A 13,100-nucleotide genomic window follows, 5' to 3' on the forward strand; every position below is an offset into this window, starting at 1 on the left:
TGAAAAACATAGATTGAGACAGAAAATAGATTGCTTGTTTTCCAGAGTAGTGGCTGATAACAGGGATTAAATGTGAAATAGTATGACAGGTCTAATGTGGAGAATGAAATGTTTTAAAACTGATTTATGGTTGAAAATTGTGATACTATATTAAACTTATATAATTATACACTTGAGAGTTTTATGATTATATGTGTATACACATAATTTACCAAATAAAGTTGTTAAAAATAAATACATATATAATTAAAACCTCCACACAAAATACACCACTAGTTCAATTTTCTGCCAATAACCACATGATATACACACGTTTGATTGCATATTGGATATACTTGACACATAACTTGCAGTTCTTGAGTTCATGGATTTAAATGCTTACTTATTTATGCATAGATTCATTTAAAAATAACAAGCTGGAAAATAAAAATTCCAAGTTCTCGTAGACTTAATATTCAGGAACTAATGAATCCAAAACTGAAAAACTAATTAAACAGCCTACATTTTGCTGCATGCTTAAATTTAAATAGTGTACAAAAACATTTTTTAAAAAGTAAATTCTAAGCTTTAAGGGAAAATCATTTCTTACTGTTTTCTGAGATGCAGAGTGTATGATTTGTTATCAATGGTAATGATATAAGTCACCTAAAATAAAGCAAATAAAGGTAATTAAGTAAGTTAGAAATAATTAAATCAAAAAGTATTTTTCACTAAAGTCAAAAAAGACTCACCCAATCCATTTTTAAAAAGTATATATCCTTCAGAATTTATTGTTCTAACTAGCAAGAATTTAAAATTTTTTAATAAATTCAGGATGAGGGCAATAAATGTAGGGAATGGCTTTTGAAAAGAAGAGATGAAAGCTATATTTTGAAGAAATATAACTTTACTACATGTTAATACTAGATCTTACTGTTTATGTTTATAAAAAACATACTCATCTTTAGCCAAAATGAATGAGGCATGACTGTAGGCTTACATGCTACACCAAATACAATGAAACAATAATGTGTTTATAAATACATAAATACACACTCTCAAACACTAGAGCTGCTTTGCAATGCTTCACAGATAAGCTAAAGACAGACCTGAGAGAAGGAAGCAAGGGAAGAATGCTGGGGCTCCAGCAATATGAGCTGTGAGACTACAGGGATTAAGCTGTAATGGTCCTCATCACCTTGATGGGAAGGGGTCCAGGAGCAGGAGATATTCACAGTACACAGTACACAGTATGGCAGGTTGCTTTTAAAATATCATCCGGAGGGTGAGAGAGAGTCTAGCAAAACATGTTTTATATAAAAGAACGATACAGGCACGAAATCCAATCTTTGTCCTTTAACAAAATATGATCCTCAGAGGTACCTCCATCTACTGGGCCATATCCCATTGGTTGGAAGGAAGCCACAGGTTTTTCCCATACTCAGAGGTGGAGCTTCTTCAACGGTCTGAACACTAGATGGTAGGAACCACTTTGTGAATTTAGGGTCTGTCCAACACCATGGGCAAAGAACTGGGGAGCTGAGGATTAAAACCCACAGCTCATATAGTGCTGGGAGACATTCAAGGTCTGACCAACCAGAGGAGAAAAATGTCACTGAACACACTCATGCCATTCAGTAAAGATCACAGAAAGGCCAAATTTTAGTGTTAAGGAGAAACTAACCTATAAACCCAGAAACTAGAGTCAGGGTTACTCGAGACATTCATCCTAAAGACATTGTGGTTTAGTCGCTCAGTCGTGTCTCATTCTTTGCGACCCCATAGACTGTAGCCTGCTAGGCTTCTCTGTCCATGGGATTTCCCAGGCAAGAATACTAGAACAGTTTGTTATTTCCTTCTTCAGGGTATCTTCCCGACCCAGGTATCAAACCCAAGTCTCCTGCACTGCAAGCAGATTCTTTACCACTGAGCCACCAAGGAAGTCCCACCAAAGACAGTACAAGCATGACATTTTCAATCTGGTTCATAAGTAACCTAACTGCCTGCCAAAACAAAGCATAATACATTTTAAAGTAAAATCACAAAGTTAAGCAGTCAACCAAACAAAATTAGCAGTGTTAATCCAATCAAAAATAAACATACCCAGGAACATGAAATAAGTCTGATGACAGGATAAGAGGCTCTGGTCTTATCTTCCTCCCACAGTTATATTAAATATAAGCTTTGCATGGGTCATGTGCCTCTGAGAGAAATCCAGAAAGTAGCAGAGGGGCTCCTCAATACTGGGTGACTGAGAAAACATCCACCACGCAAAAGGGCAGGAAAGGCGAAAACACACACACACCATAAAACCCAGCCCTGGCAAAATACCTTCCAATCAGGAGAGAAGCCCCAATTCTCAGTATCTCCCTCAGCACCAAAAGGTTTGGACCAAGCATCCAGCAGCACAACTTCTTTTTTTTTTTAACTTTTTGTTTTATATTGGAGTATAGCCAATTAGGGCTTCCCTGGTGGTTCAGATGGCAAAGAATCCACCTGCAGTGCAGGAGACCCAGGTTTGATCCATGGGTCAAGAAGATCCCCTAAAAAAGGTAATGGCAATAAACTCCAGGATTCTTGCCTGGGAAATCCCATGGACAGAGGAGCCTGGCAGGCTACAGCCCATGGGGTTGCAAAGAGTCAGACGCAACGAGCAACAAAGCAGGTATAGCCGATTAACAATGTTGTGATAGTTTCAGGTGTACAGCAAACGGATTCAGCCTTATATATACATGTATCCATTCTCCCCCAAATTCACCTGCCATCCAGGTTGCCACAGAACATTAAGTAGAGTTCCATGTGCTATTCAGTAGGTCCTTGTTGGTTCTCCATTTTAAATATAGCAGTGTGTACAGCCCATCCCAAACTCCCTAACTATCCCTTCCCCTCATCTTTATCCCTGTCCTTATCTCTAAGTCTGTGAGTCTCTTTCTGTTTTGTAAGTTCATTTGTATCATTTCTTTTTAGATTCCACATATAAGGGGTGTCATACTATGTTTCTTCTCTGTCTGACTTACTTATCTCAGTATGACAATCTCTAGGTCCACTCAGCAGCACAACTTTTAAGGCTGCCACCCAAGGGACTGGCTTTCAAGTAGCCTAGTTCAGAGAGGCACTGGGACTTGGCATCCATGAGTCTCCCATTAAACAAAGAAGCAGATTTTTCGTGTGCCCATGAGCACATCTCATGGTTATTCCCAGGTGCATTATAGATGGAGCAGGCCAAAGCACCCAGCTCTCACTTTCTTCCTGTAAGGGGCTGGACTACTCACATTCTCAGTTGCAGCTTGAAGGTCCAGCTTCGAATCAGATTACACATGTGTGCTATTAGGGATACTGCCAGGATACTGCTATTATCCTGGTATCCCTATTAGGGATACCAGCCTGAAAGGGCTGGTGGGCGCTTCCCCTGACTACCCTCCCCCACTCTTTGCTCAATTCAACAAGAAAACCAAGCCTCCAGTTTCTTCCTAATAGGAGCTTCTCTATACAATGAGAATCTCAATTTTTTTTTTAATTGAAGTATACTGATGTCCCTCGTGGCTCAGCAGTAAAGAATCCACCTGCAATGCAGGAGACCTGAGTTTGATCCTTTGATCCCTGGGTTGGGAAGATCTCCTGAAGAAGGAAATGGCAACCCCCTCCAGTATTCTTGCCTGGAGAATCCCATGGACAGAGAAGCCTACAGGTGGGCTACTCCATGGGGTCGCAAAGACTCAGACACGACTGAGTGCCTTACACACACACACACACACACACACACACACACACACACACACACTAATGTATAATATTATACGTTACAGATATATAATATAGCAATTCACAATTTTTAAAGTCTATATTCCATTTCTACTTAGAAAATATTGGCAATGCAACCTCAACTTTTAAGGCTGCCACCTGAAGGTTTGGATCCCATATAACCCAACTCTGAAATCTGACAGGGTCAGCATTTATAGGTTCCCAGAGTCTTCTTAAGAGAAGGTGTTTATACAGAAATGCAAGCACATCACAGGACTATCTTCCTGGGCTCAAGGCAGACGGGACAGGAAAAAACATAAAAGTCCCAAGTTCTCTGTGGAAAGGGTTTGAGTGCATACTTCCCAGGCTGCTACCTGGGGGCTGAGTTTCTAAATAACTTGTACTTGGCAGCTGACTGGATACCTAAAGAGCTGTCATCTGGGAACTTGGACAGATGTGAGGGGATTCCCTGTGCTTTCTTGCTCTGATTCATTCCAATGATCATTATAAAACTAACTCTCCAGCTTCTCCCTCAATGGAATTTGTCCACACATATTGCCCCAGTTTATACAGATGCACTGGAGGAACTGGCTAGGAAATCACCTAGTTACGGGAGCTTCTCTTAAGCAGAGAAAACAAAAGGGGTGAAATAAGTAACATTGTATCTGCAGATGACATGATCACATGTATGGAAAACCCTAAAGATGATACCAAAAAGCTATCAGAATTAATACATGAATTCAGAAAAGTTTTAAGACACAAGGCCAAAATACAAAAATAAGCGTTGTTTATATATACTTAACAATGAACTACTAGAAAGAAAAAGAGGAAACCAATCCCATTTACAATAAGAACAAAAGAATAAAATATTTACAGATAAATTTAACCAAGGAGGTGAAAAACGTACACACTGCAAACTAAAAAGCAATCATGAATAAAATTAGAGTAGACACAGATAATCTATGTCTACGAGTTGAAGGGAATAATACTTTTCCATACCACTCAAAGTGATCTATAGAGTCAATGCATCCTTATCAAAATTCCAATGTCATTTTTCACAGAAATAGAGAAAACAATCCTAAAACAGAAGGGATGGAATGGGGAGGGAGGAGGGAGGAGGGTTCAGGATGGGGAACACATGTATACCTGTGGTGGATTCATTTTGATATTTGGCAAAACTAATACAATTATGTAAAGTTTAAAAATAAAATAAAATTTAAAAAAAGAACATTAATAGCTATAACAATATTGAAAAAGAAAAGCAAAGCCAGAGACATCACACTCTGTGATTTCAAACAATATTACAAGGCTGTAGTAAGACTAAAAATAGAAAGAGGGCCTAAATTAATAAAATCAGAAATGAAAAAGAAATTATAACTGACACCACAGAAATATAGATGACCATAAGTTATCTTCCATGTCCATATCTGGACATGGAACAACAGAGTGGTTCCAAATAGGAAAAGGAGTACATCAAGGCTGTATATTGTCACCCTGCTTATTTAACTTATATGCAGAGTACATCATGAGAAACGCTGGGCTGGAGGAAGCACTAGCTGGAACCAAGATTGTGGGGAGAAATATCAATAACCTCAGATATGCAGATGACACCACCCTTATGGCAGAAAGTGAAGAAGAACTAAAGAGCCTCTTGATGAAAGTGAAAGAGGAGAGTGAAAAAGTTGGCTTAAAGCTCAACATTCAGAAAACTAAGATCATGGCATCTCGTCCCATCACTTCATGGCAAACAGATGGGGAAACAGTGGAAACAGTGTCAGACTTTATTTTTCTGGGCTCCAAAATCACTGCAGATGGTGATTGCAGCCATGAAATTAAAAGATGCTTACTCCTTGGAAGGAAAGTTATGACCAACCTAGATAGCATCTTAAAAAACAGAGACATTACTTTGCCAACAAATGTTCATCTAGTCAAGGCTATGGTTTTTCCAGTGGTCATGTGTGGATGTGAGAGTTGGACTGTGAAGAAAGCTGAGTGCCAAAGAATTGATGCTTTTGAACTGTGGTGTTGGAGAAGACTCTTGAGAGTCCCTTGGACTGCAAGGAGATCCAACCAGTCCATTCTAAAGATCAGTCCTGGGTGTTCTTTGGAAGGACTGATGCTAAAGCTGTAACTCCAATACTTTGGCCACCTCATGCAAAGAGTTGACTTATTGGAAAAGACCCTGATGCTGGGAGGGATTTGGGGGCAGGAGGAGAAGGGGATGACAGAGGATGAGATGGCTGGATGGCATCACCGACTTAATGGACATGAGTTTGAGTGAACTCCGGGTGTCGGTGATGGACAGGGAAGCCTAGCATGCTGTGATTCATGGGGTTGCAAGGAGTCAGACACGACTGAGTGACTGCACTGAACTGAACTGAAGAGACTATTGTTGTTGCTTAGTAGCTAAGTCATGTCAATCTCTTTTGCTCCTCAATCCATGGGATTTCCCAGGTGAGAATACTGGAGTGGGTTATCTCCTTCTCCAGGGGATCTTCCTGACCCAGGGATCAAACACGTGTCTCTTGTATTGGTAGGCGGGTTCTTTACCACTGAGCCACCAGGGAAGATCATAAGAGACTATTAACAGCTATAGGTCAAGAAAATGGACAACCTAGATGAAATGGATAAATTCTTAGAAAGGTACAAATCCCAAGGCTGAACCAGGAAAAAATAGAAAATATGAACAGACCAATTACCAGTAATGAAACATACATAGTTTTCAAACATGTAGACAGACACTGCATTTCACATCCTGCATTGTTGCTATATACTTTGAGATAACTGTGGAACAAGTGAACAACTTGAAGTTTAAAGTGATCATGCAATGACAATATACATACAAATGGAAGCAAATCAGGAAGAAAAAGCTTATATGCAAATATTTTTTCAACAGTAGGTAGTTTACTCTTAATAGAAAAAGATTCATAAATTAAAGTTGTGACTCCATGTCCTCAAACTGATAACTCTGACTACCTTACCATCGTAATCCTCTTTCTCACATATATATATGAAAATATATATAAAATATTTCAAAAGGTTAACATGAGAATTAAGTGAGAGTAGTATACGAAAAAAAAACTTCTCTAAAGGAAATTATTTTATTATGATTTTCAAGTACAATTTTGTACGTTTAGTTTTTATTATAATTTTTCAGTAGTGAACATAATCATAATACATTCTAATACTGTATGTCAAAATAGAGTTATTGGAGTCTTAGTTTTTTTTTATGTACTCATTTCAAAAACTGTTCCTTCAAACTGAAAGCATTTTCTCAGGGTTTCTATATATTGACCCCATTTCTTAACCATATGGAAATCTAAACCCCTGTATTATGACTTCTAGTTTCTGGTCTGCAATCTACAACAGTATAACTATGCCAACTTGAAGTATTTTAATCAGGAAAATATTTAAGATGGAATGTCTTCAATTTAATCAGTTTTTAGTAGCAGTACATTTTTCAAATTCTTTTTCCAATTAATATTTACTGACATGCTCTCATTGTCAGTAAATGTGACATCTATCACTTTAAACTTCAAGTTGTTTACTTCAGTTATTTAAATATTATCACATTTCAGGCAAATGTGATATTTTTAGTTTTCTTTTTCTTTGGCCATTATTTCTAATAAGTCTGATGCTTCTGGGTCAGATTCACAGGTCTAAATTTTACTCAAAACCATTTTTTCTGTCACTTTAACTGTGGCCATTAATAATGTTTTCTTTCCATAAATTTCAGTCTGAACCATTGTCACACTTAATTAATGTTGTTTATTTCTACCAGTATGATTCATCAATAGTATTTAATATTTCTTGAAAATTGTAAACAAGTGCTTCAGAAGAGCCTGAGAGATGAAGGGAAGGTCCCAGGAATTAGCAATAAAAACATGTGGCTTTGCAAGCAAAAACAAATCAGTATGATCTGATTCAATGCAAAGGTAAATAAAAAGAGTCTTATAATTTAAATTATAAAACTGATACTCTTTAACTTTTTATTTTATATTGCAGCATAGCCAATCGACAATGTTGTGAGAGTTTCATGATGAACAGCAAAGGGATTCAGTCATATATATATATACCTGTATCCATTCTCCCCCAAACTCCCCTCCCATCCAGGCTGCCACAAAATATTGAGCAGAGTTTCCTGTGCCATACATAACTGTAGGTCCTTGTTGGTTATCCATTTTAAATAGAGCGGTGTGTACATGTCCATCCCACACTCCTGAATTATTTTCACTCCATCTTTAAAAGTAATATGCTTGATCATTTACCTGCTTCTCCCAATCTTCACTCTCATTTGAGCTTATCTTCTGTGGAACTGTGACATATAGGAACATGCCCTCAGAATCTGTAGTAAGAAAATGGGATTTTTTTGCAACAGTCCTCTAAGACAAGCATGGATTCTTAAGCTCTGAGTCCATGGTGAGGTCTACAATTGTAAATCAATTTATCTTTACGTGTCCACCCTCCTTCTTGGTCCACAGATTTCAACAGATTTTCAATGGCACACTGAAAATGGCTAGGAAACAAACAAATGAACAGAGAACAGATACAATGCTGCAGGACCATCCTGTTGGTTTCCAGAACTACGTTGAAGCCTTTCCCTCGGGTCTCTGAGGAATAAAGCCAGGCCAGTACCGAACCTGGCTAAGTCCTCTGGCTACAGGGTGGGTGACCCAGAAAGACCTTCAGCGGCTGAGACACTGCATCCTTGGCTAACATCTTCCATCCCCTATCCTGGTCCGGGGGTGGCTCTGGGTGGGAGGAAGCCACCATCAGAGAATCCCAGGGAGGGGCGGCAGGTATCCTAGAGCTACAGAAATTGCTCCCCAGGAGTATCGCAGCTCTGCTCAGTACCCAGAGACGGAGAAGGAAGTCGAGGCTCCGAAGTCTTACCCTGGCTGGCGAGCAGCCCTCCAAGTGCAGCAAGCAGTGCGAGGAGTAGGAACATGGCTGGGTTGGGGCGCAGGAAGCAGAGCCAGGTGAGAGACCGTTAGGTATCCCTGAGGCTCGCGGGCAGAAGCCCTCCGGAGTACAGCATTCTGCCCCGAGCCCTGGGGGTGATGACCAGGGCCTCGAATTAGCTTTCAGCTGCACTGGCTCATCGTTAGGCATCCTGAGTGGCTGGGCGCTCAGGGCCGAAAGAAGGAACTGCAGACAAATGCTTGCGCCTGCGCACAGCGGGTCTGTGATGACAATGTGGACATCCTTCAAACCCTTCAGTAGGGATAAAGGGGCAAATAAGCATACGGTCCATGGGGTCGCAGAGTCAGACACAACTGAAGCGAATTAGCACGCACGCTCTTCTGGGGGAAGTTCCTGGTAATTTCCATTCTCCATGTGATGGTTTTCTAACAACTTTTATTTGCTATGATGGGAGAGAAAGAGGAAACTAGCAATATTAACTATTTTTTTTTTACAAGAAATTTTCTTCTTAAATTGTGCTACTGCCGACTTCATATCTTTTTAAAAAAAGTCTTTTCAAACAAGGAGAAATAAAGAATATGGAACTTGACCCTGGATACGACAATAGAAAGCACTTTTCTTCAACTGTGTCCCTATTATTAAATACAGTATTAGGTTATACTCTGCTGAGGAAAGGGAAAGGAAACTTTGAAATGGAATCTAAGTGTGGTTTGTTAAAATTCCTTTTAGAACCATACAAAGGAAGCTGTAGAAATGACACAGCCAGCAAGACAAACTAAGAGAGGAAAAGGGGCACCAGGGCAGAAGACAGACCACACAATTGTCTTTGAATCTTCTGACAAATATCTTAAACTGCTCAGGCTCAAAAGCTAACTCACCTACACGCCACTCATCCCTATCTTTCTTTATCCAAGGACATTCCACAGCAAGGATGTATTGTACCAACAATTACAAAAATAAACTCTGATCAGGTTCAAAACTTGGACCTAGGAGGCAATAGTACTCCTGGGAAGCTGATCCTGAGAAATTAGTTTTAAATAAGGCAGGATGTGAATCATAATGGGTCCAAATAAGGTAGTGGCAAAGGGGATGAGGGAAAGGTACAATAGAATCATCCTGATGTGTATGATTTTTACCACAGGGTTCACCCACTTAAAGCACACAGGTGTAGAATTTTCAATATATTTACTGATATGTGCAACCGTTACCACAGTCAGTTTCTGTTCCCTCATCTCAAAAGCAAGTCCTCTACCCTTCAACTGTTACCATCTCCCACCCCAGTTTTTCATTCCCCTCTCTCCCACACCCCCCGTCCCACCCCACAAGCAGTTATTAATCACTATTCTTGGTCTCTCCAGATGTTCCTGTTCTGTATGTTCCATACAAATGCATAATACATGGTTTCTGTGACTGGCTTTATTCACAGAGATCATGAATATCATAACGGTTTCAAGATTCATCCACTTGTCGCATATCAGTGCTTTCTTCTTCTTTGTGGCTGAATCCTATCCCATTGTATGGATGGACCACCTCTTGCGTATCCATCATCAGCTAGCTGCTCATTTGGAAAAGGAAACTCTTGGTCTTTGTGATGAGCTCCTCCCACAGCCCAGGATCACTTTCATTTATATTGATGGAAACTCTGCAGGTCCTAGTTAGATTCCAGGTAAGATGACGGATCCCTAAACCACAAATAACACTTTGAAATGTGCAGAAGCACATCTGTCAAGAGAGACAGCAAGTTTGGGTCCTTCAAAGGACAAGATATATTCTAGAACTCAATTTTCCATGAGGCCAGGGAAGTATCACCTGGAGATAGAATAGTTACCTATGACCAGGAACTCAGTTTAATTCCTTGAAGGTAGAATGGAGGCCAGGGACTCTCTGAGGGCCCTGAGGCTGTTCTGACCTACAACACTCAATATCCTCTTAATCTCCCAAAGCTTGGAATGGGTAGCTCATGAGAATCACAAGCTACTGGAGACAGCGGACCCAGGTGTCCTCTCTTGAGATGGGAGTGATTAGCAGGGTTGTGGGCATCTGAGCTCAGGCAGTCAGTGGCAGAGTGCATGATGGAATGTGTCTTTGGGATGGAACAACCTCCCAGGACCAACTAGAGGATCATGGAAGTATAAGGACTGAAACTGAGCAGAGCCCTATGGGGTCCTCCTGGACACAAAAGCCTTTCCATTTGTTGAATTTCTTATTTGAAGGAAAAAGGCTTTCGGCTTCCTCGACCTTCCATGAGTTCCAAAGGGCATATTCAAACAGTTGCTAACCGGGGAAGTTGAGGCGAGGCAGGAAGAAACAATGCTGCAGCAAGGGGCCTGGTGCTGGTCCCTCCTCGGATGATGTGCTAGCAGTTTGTGCATGTCTTTGAGTTCTTCAGCAGGAACTAGGGCCCCCTCAACCCAGACGGGGGAGGTCACTGCAGGCTGAGCATAAACAAGTGGACCCACACTGATTGGAAAGGCTGATGGCTGAGATGGGTGGAACACGGCCCTGTTATCTCACCACCAACCAGTCAGAGGGATGTTCCACACGCTGCAGCCCTTGCCCCTGAATTTTATCTATAACTCTTCCTCAAAAGCCATTAGGGAGTTTGGGTTCTTTGAACATTAGCTTCCTGTTCTCCTTGGTTGGTCCCTACAATAAAACTTTCTTTGCTCCAAATACTGTGATTTCCATTTGTTTGGCCTCAGTGTGCATCAGGCACGTGAACTTGGGTTTGAGAACAGAATCAAATGAGACAAGCCTACATGCTTTCACTCACAGGATTTATTTTGGCTTGTGAAATTGAAAACTTTAAGCCATCACAAAAGGAGAGAAAAGTAGATTTTTTTTTTTCATTCTTGAATCAGGCCAGATAATGGTTTGTTTATTGATAATATCTTTTCTCCAAGCTCTGTTTTTTTGAAATATTGTGTGGTAACTGTTGTAAAAGAAATATAGAAAAATAAAAATGTTACATTTTATAAACTAACATAAGCTAATTTTACTACAAAGTTATAGGTATATCAATTAATTAGTATAATAAGAAAGTTTATACTGTCACAATCTATGTCTGTGCTCCACAGAATTTGTAAACCCAAGTTTTTTTCTTTGTTTATTTTGTTTAATCTTTTTTCTCGAAACATCTGTGATAGTCACATTGAAAGGAAATGCTATAAACTGTATTAATGTATGTCTCTAAAACATGAGTCAAAGAAAATCAAAACAAGGAAGCAGAGAGGCAAAGAGCAATAAGTATGTGAAGAAGGAAATAATGACTATTTTCTCTATTTTTATCTACAAAGGAAGAGAACTTCTAGCCTTCTGTGCATTTCTGACAGGTATCCCATATACACATGTTCAAAACAAACTCCTTCTTCAATCCCCTCTGCTTCATCACTCCAACACCAAATGGGTTCTCACCAACTGTACACTACGTCAATAGTAAAAGGTATCATTATCCATTGAGTCAGAATGTTTAAGTCTTCATAGTCCTCTTTTATTCTAACCCAAATACATCCACTCAGTCACCACTTCAACCAAATCTACCCCTTAGGTCTCAAGACTTGCTATTCTTTCCATATCATCCAATCCTACCCTCATGACACTTTTACTGTGCATTCCATTTTACTTGTCTCCAGTTCTGCCTGAATCTGACCACATTTTCTCCTAATATATCCCTATGAAATCTTTTAAAAGTGGAAATTATCATGCTAAATCCCTCCCTTTACCACTTCAAAATTAGTTAATACTTCAAGTACATTCCTATTTGGGTTTCCCCAGTGGCTCAGCAGGTAAAGAATCTGACTGCAATACAGGAGATATGGGAGATGTGGGTTCAATCCCTGGGTTGGGAAAAATCCCCTAGAGGAGGAAATGGCAACCCACTCCAGTATTCTTGCTTGGAGAATCCCATGGAATAGAGGAGCTTGGCGAGCTACAGTCCAAATAGTTGCAAACTGAGCATGTTCCTACTCATAAATGAGAAACTTTAACCTTTATATGATGGCATGTCAGATACCTGTCTTGGCTCATGATTATCTATGTAGATTCTTCTCTTTCAACATCCATAAATTTTCAAATAAATTTTTAAATATATTAAGAGCACACATTTAGGAACAGAGAGCTCTGGGTTAACTTTGTAGCCTCACTGTCTCTCTGCTCTATTAGAAATGAACATCACTTAAGCACTGTTTCTTACACTCTACAGCCAAACTCTCAACTCACTCTGTTGGTTCACATTCAAAATGTATTCCTAAGACCATCTTTACTACCCATGGTATGAGGTAACATCCTTTCTCTCCTGGATCAGGCCTGAGGTTTTTTTCGTTGGATCTTTCATGTGCTTGAAAAGCTCCTGCCCAAGAGTGTGTAGGGATAGCTCTGCCAGCTTGATGCCTGGGAGACAGGGGTGGTTTGCAGTTGCTGTGGCAATGTGAGTCTTAACCTGTGGGAAAGCCTGAATA

The 13,100-nt window shown here is 39.9% G+C and overlaps 1 protein-coding gene across 1 annotated transcript in view; it reads right to left on the reverse strand.

Annotated features, from left to right (window-relative positions):
- ADAM18 (ADAM metallopeptidase domain 18) overlaps positions 1 to 740 on the reverse strand; it is a 94,205-nt gene extending 93,465 nt beyond the window's left edge. The window contains exons 1-2 of the mRNA XM_025278171.3: positions 732 to 740; positions 590 to 645 (exon numbers count right to left, since the gene is read on the reverse strand). Of these exons, the coding sequence (XP_025133956.3) occupies positions 590 to 645; positions 732 to 740 (65 nt within the window). The remainder of the gene's footprint in view (positions 1 to 589; positions 646 to 731) is intronic.
- Between the last annotated feature and the right edge of the window lie 12,360 nt (positions 741 to 13,100).

Source organism: Bubalus bubalis, chromosome 1 (genome assembly GCF_019923935.1).
Source record: "Bubalus bubalis isolate 160015118507 breed Murrah chromosome 1, NDDB_SH_1, whole genome shotgun sequence".
Classification (NCBI taxonomy): domain Eukaryota; kingdom Metazoa; phylum Chordata; class Mammalia; order Artiodactyla; family Bovidae; genus Bubalus; species Bubalus bubalis.